Source organism: Solanum tuberosum, unplaced genomic scaffold, assembly GCF_000226075.1.
Source record: "Solanum tuberosum cultivar DM 1-3 516 R44 unplaced genomic scaffold, SolTub_3.0 scf00181, whole genome shotgun sequence".
NCBI lineage: Eukaryota > Viridiplantae > Streptophyta > Magnoliopsida > Solanales > Solanaceae > Solanum > Solanum tuberosum.
Window position 1 is genome coordinate 1,189,538 of NW_006239106.1, and position 5,846 is coordinate 1,195,383.

General features: G+C 31.2%; 1 protein-coding gene across 3 annotated transcripts; it reads right to left on the reverse strand.

Annotated features, from left to right (window-relative positions):
- Positions 1-6: 6 nt before the first annotated feature.
- LOC102589571 (uncharacterized) lies at positions 7-5,009 on the reverse strand. Of its 3 annotated transcripts, none has more exons than XR_367836.2 (3): positions 4,497-5,005; positions 365-614; positions 7-125 (listed from the first exon to the last, which is right to left on the reverse strand). XR_367836.2 is itself a non-coding variant. In XM_006354656.2 (3 exons), the coding sequence occupies exons 1-3, from the start codon at positions 4,701-4,703 to the stop codon at positions 108-110; spliced, it is 354 nt and encodes a 117-aa protein (XP_006354718.1). In that variant the 5' UTR covers positions 4,704-5,009; the 3' UTR covers positions 7-107. The 3 variants fall into 3 exon arrangements, 2 of the variants coding, with proteins under 2 accessions (XP_006354718.1, XP_006354717.1); XM_006354656.2 differs by having other exon boundaries at positions 486-614; positions 4,497-5,009; XM_006354655.2 differs by lacking the exon at positions 7-125 and having other exon boundaries at positions 127-614; positions 4,497-5,006.
- Between the last annotated feature and the right edge of the window lie 837 nt (positions 5,010-5,846).

A 5,846-nucleotide genomic window follows, 5' to 3' on the forward strand; every position in this document is an offset into this window, starting at 1 on the left:
GGGGGGGGTCTTCAAAAGTCACGTGACTTGCAATATACACTTTTAAATACCTAGCAGCATCTACTCTTTCCAAGACCTGAACCTTTGTGCATCTCAAGAACCTAAAATTAATATAGCATCTTCCCCTGCAAAACCACATATTACATTTTAACAACAAAGTAGGTACAAAAGCTGGAAAACAAGTAATATGAAGCACTTGGAAAAGCATTATCATTTTTACTTAGAGCGGTGGTGTCTGGGCAAGCATGCACACCTCGACTATTCTACGAACCACCGAGAATTCTTAGTTTTTCATCTTTACTATGAAAAGATGAGGTGTAGTGGGGTAGGGGGAGAGGGAGAGAACTTGTGAAGAAGAGCATACATTACTCTTCTTTAGCATGTCTTCTGGTGTTACAATTGTCGCGATCGGAATCAAAGCCCAAGCACTTGAGAAATGCTTGTTTGGCTAGTCCAAAGTAATTGCAAGGGTGCTCTGTACGTACACAAAACTTAAAAATGGTTGCGTCCTTTTCTGCAGATCCTTCTCTTACTTGAGATTCATCTGCTGCCCTGATTTCACAGCTAGTGCTAGCTTCATTTTTCCCTTTAGTATGTTGGTTTAGGTTCCGATGCTGAAAATACTAAATGTTCAGAAAAAAGCTCTTCGAATTCAACAAAAGGAAATAATCGCAATTGCATGTTACATCAAGTTAACAACTTTCACAGATTATATGTACTGTGAAACACTAAGTTGCAGATACATTTAAGTAACTAGAGTAAATACAATTAGTTAGTTACAACATTATTCCAGCTAAAAACTATGATTTTTCAGCCAAAATACCATCTGCTTTGCCTCTCATTGTAAGCAACAACAACAACATACCAGTATAATCCCATAAGTGAGTTCAGGAGAGGGTGATATGAACACAAACCTTACTCCTACCTTGTGAGAGTAGAGAGGTTGTTTCCGAAAGACCCTCGAGTCAAGAAAAGAATAAAAATTGGGCATGAAAAGGATATACAATAGTGACAAAGCCATGTTGAAAATAAAGGAGTAAAGAACACTAGCAACAACAAATAATACAATAACTAAAGCAAAGGAAACATGCAATAATAAAATTTAAGAATACGATAGTAGGAGAGTAATAATAACAATAATAATACTGATAAGGAAAACTAAATAGCGGTCGACTACATACTAACATTTTACCCTAATCCTCAACCTCCAGATCCTCCTACCCACCCAAAGCAATATTGGCTCTCATTGTAAGCAACGCATAGAAATATATGACCTTGGAAAAAACAGCAATAACTACCGAGAGATAAATTGACCATGAATCTTTCTGTTTCTACTTGAACAACAGTCAATCAGAGGACAATTTATTCACAGAAAACAGAAACCATAATTTTGGTACTTAAATTGCAAGTAGCTCAAATCACAAACAAATGAACACATTTATTAAGTAAATGTATTAACCAGCTCATAGAAAACAAATATGGGGTGAAACTTATCAAGTAAAGAAAAAGGGTGAATAGAATATAACTGCTTAATAAAATATCTTAAACATTTCTTTGTCTATTTCTTGTACCACTCTCTTTAATATGTATAATATAGAAAAACAAGAAAGTGCCCTTTCCATACACACAGTTATTTTTGGCCGTGTTACAGTCACTATCTCGAAACAAAGAAGTCTTATGAAAGAAAAGGTCTCAGAACGGAAAAAAAAAAAACTATAGTAAAAAGAGTGCTTAGCAAATAAAAAATTTCATCAAATATAAAAAAAAAAAAAAAAGTGGATGTGCTAACAACCACCTCACAGAATATGTCTCTGTACTTTTGGTAGCCAGCTAATGCAAGCAAAATTCAGTCTAGGTGATAAGAACATATGTCTTAATAGTATATCTGTCTTGTTACTCTCCTTCTCAATCTCTCTCTCTCCGCTCTCATATTTAAACAACCTCGGAAGCGGGCATGAATTAAGACCAGTCATTTAGCTGGATGGATACACCAAAATGAAGAATCACACCAATCTAACATTTCAATTATAAGAATCACAACGAGGTAGTATTCAATGATATAATGGGTTGATCTTAATTAAACCAAAGACTTTCCATTATCATTCTTCTAACTACATTAAGCACAAAGAATATTTGGCAAAATGGTAATTTTAAGACTTATGCTAGTTGCCTCCATTGCTGTTTAATTTATAACTTCGAACACAAATTGTATCACAAAATCAAAATAGTCAGCAAAAGTAAGTTTATTATAGGTAAAGGTGGAAAACAACTGCCCAATCTATCCAAATAAAGAATGAAGGTTCAAACTTAGAAAGTATTTTATGCCATACTCAAGGGAAATGAAATGACTTCCAACAAAACTACAACTATCTACTTCATTTTATCTTTTTTGATAGTGTTCAGGCCCAACTTCCGCACACATCGACTAATTCCACGAAATACATGGTACCTCCCACCAACAACAAGTACATGTAACTCTGTCCACCAAGGCTAGGATAGCTAGAAAAAATCACTTAGGGGTAGTTTGGTAGGAGGTATTAGGAGAAATAGTCCATGTATTGTGTATGGTATTATTTAGTACTATGTTTGGTAGAATTTTTGGGCCTAAATATAACTAATCCATGGATTAGTTATACACCCTACATGGTATTATAGGAAGTATTACTAATACCTTCCATTTGGTGGTATTAGTAATACATTGGATTTAATACCATGAAATTATCTATGTAAAGACAAAAATATCCATCAAATCATTTTATTTATTTTCTTGATTTTATGTTTTATATTTGTACTAGTAAATTTATTTAAATAAATTAGCTTACAAATTTTATTATTTAGAGATAGTTGTTTGTTAATAACTAAATGCAATACATATCAATGCAATATTTAAAATGTGAGTTGTTTAACATTTACTAATCGAAAAGGCAAATATATCACCACATGACGTTTGTGATCTTAATTGAATATATTATTTGTTGATTTATATGTGATTTCTAATTATTTGTATTTTGAACAATTTATAAATTGCATACATATTAAAACTACAACTTACAATTTTTATGTTAGATGATTTATTCGATTTTACTATTGTTTACCGTATTTTCGGTTTTAAAGTAGATGGTCTATCTATTCTAAATTGAAAATTAACGTTTTTTAAGTGATTAATTTATTAAGATAACAATTGTTTACCCTCAAATAATTCAAGTGAGGAAATAGCAAACATGACAACAAAATTGTTGTTCTCCTAGCTAGTTAGAAGGCCATAAAAAATAATATTGTCCGAAAATTATCTACCTTGACCGATTACATAAAATAGAAAATAGAAAATCTCATAATAATGCAAGGGTATAATATGAGGTTAGAAGCAATGAACCAAACACTTGATAAAAAATATACCGTACATTACTAATCCCAGCACTACTAATCCCTGCGTTACGAATCCCCAACATTATTTATTTTTCTACCAAACGACCCCTTAGTGTTTTCGTCTCTGGGATAGCTGAGACCTCATGTTTTCAACACGATTCTATTTAATTTTGCTTTCAGTTAAATTGCTTATATCTACAACCTTTGGTTTTGGTAGAAAATATTAATACTACTATCAACCTTTGCAAAGTGAAAAGTGAAAGTTGAGAATTCAATGCTTTGGCTGGCGGCATAAGCAATCTACTTCTCCTAACTTGACAAAGACTTGTTCTTTTCTTTGACAACAACCAACCCCACCAGCCACCACTCAAAAATAATTCATTTTTTTTCTGAAAGATTAATGGAGCATGAACCATTTTTTTTCCATTATCGAATAATTAAGGAAAAAAGAATTTGAAGATGTACACGCCTGGATTGACTCAAGAAAAAAAAAAAAGCTTTTACTTCTCACAATTATTCAAAAGTATTTGTTATACTATTATAAGAATGTATCATTTCTATTATTATAATTATTATCTCATTTGACCTTTTTCCTTGTCAATTGGCCCACACTCAAAATAACAAGCATTTTCCAATGCACAATTAACAATAGTATATTTTTCATCTCTGCAATTGAAATTGGGCATCAAAGAACAGTTAATTAAAAGGGTAAAAATACTATGTACTAAGTAGGCGGTTTCATCTGGCGATTAGAACATAGAATTTCAGACTTAAATGCAAAAAAAAAAAAAAAAAAAAATCACTCCAAAAATGAAAAAAATAAGAATTCTATCGAAGTTAGATCTATTTAAATCTATTTCATCGGATAATACCAATGAGCATGAAAGTGAGAAGAGACAATGAAGGGGAAGTGTATAGAAGTGTTTCACATTTACTTCTAGTGATCGTATTTTTTATGTCCACTTATTTAGCTCAGACTGATTTTTTATCAGAAATATTTGACTAGTGATGATAATGAGAGGAAGAAAAGACTCAGAAACAAATCAAACAAAAGTTCTCATTTCCACTTTAATCACAAACAAAAAGAGAAATCACACAAATTAGAGGGACAAAAATGAACTTTTTCAAACCTGAAGGATTCTAATAGAATTAGAGGGCAAGTTGACATGCGAAGAAGAACCAACAGGACCTTGAGAAGTAGAGTTGTTTGAAAGATCCAAAACACTAAACCCAAAGAAAAGAAGCAACACAAGAAGAATCATCACCACTAACTGAATCCAAATCAACCATGGAATTTTAAAGCCTTCAATTATCAGTTCATCCCCAAATTCATACATTTTTTCTTCAGAAAAGAAAAAAAAACTGTCAATTCTTATTTTCTTCCAAATGGGTTTGTGAGGTTTTCAAGAAAAGTGGTGAGTGTGAGAAGAAATTATTTTTTCAAGAACATTCAAAAGAGTGTTACAACTCTAGGAAGACGCAACTCTTTGGAACTATTTGGTTTGTTTTACAAAAATTCAATCGAAGGGTATTTTGGTCATTAATCGGTTCACAAATGGGGGAAAAGTTGTACCGCTGCTTCGTAGGTTCTCCTATCAAAACAAGAAAAAGCGGATAAAGTGGGTGTTGGGCGGTAGGATACCTTTATTTAACCCCCACATAGTGTAGATCATAATTGTGATTGTGAAATGTGATTTTATTGAAAAACATATTTCTCGATTTTAATGTCACTTATTCTTAAAAAAATATATTTTTATTTTTTACTTATTATTTTTGATTTATTAAGAAAATATAATAATAAAAAATTCATAATTTATCCTTAACACTAAATACTTATTTTTCAAGACCTTATTTAATAGGAGACATTTTGGTAAAATACCTATATCATTATTTATTTTCTTAACAGGTGTGTCAAATCAAATCATTACAAATAAAAATAAATAGAGGAAGTATTAATTATAAGGGCATTTTTAGATAAATTATTAATGATAGAAGTATATTTAGATCAATTATTAATTGGTAATGTTTTTGTTTAATTTCACGTAATTTAAAGATACATCATTTTCGTGAAATATATATAATCTACACCGATAAACAAGGTGATGAAGTACTAAGAATAGCAAAAGGAGAAATTGACATATATCATTTTCGTGAAATATATATAATCTACACCGATAAACAAGGTGATGAAGTACTAAGAATAGCAAAAGGAGAAATTGACATATATCATTTTCGTGAAATATATATAATCTACACCGATAAACAAGGTGATGAAGTACTAAGAATAGCAAAAGGAGAAATTGACATATATATATATACTAGTAACGCAAGCCCGGGCGCTGCCCGGGCCCAACATTAATAAAGTTATATTGTTATTCTTTCCGTCCCATATTAGATGAGAATCTTACTAAATTTTTATTTTTCATATTATTTGAGCACTTATTAAATTAGGATAGAATTAATTAATTCTTTTCCATTTT

What these genes read in the sequence shown, in the direction of transcription:
- LOC102589571 (XM_006354655.2), bottom strand. Translation starts at nt 4,703, where the DNA reads ATGTATGAATTTGGGGATGAACTGATAATTGAAGGCTTTAAAATTCCA. An exon ending in ATTCTATTAGAATCCTTCAG is followed by an intron (nt 615 to 4,496) that starts GTTTGAAAAAGT and finishes TAGTATTTTCAG; the next exon opens with CATCGGAACCTAAACCAACA.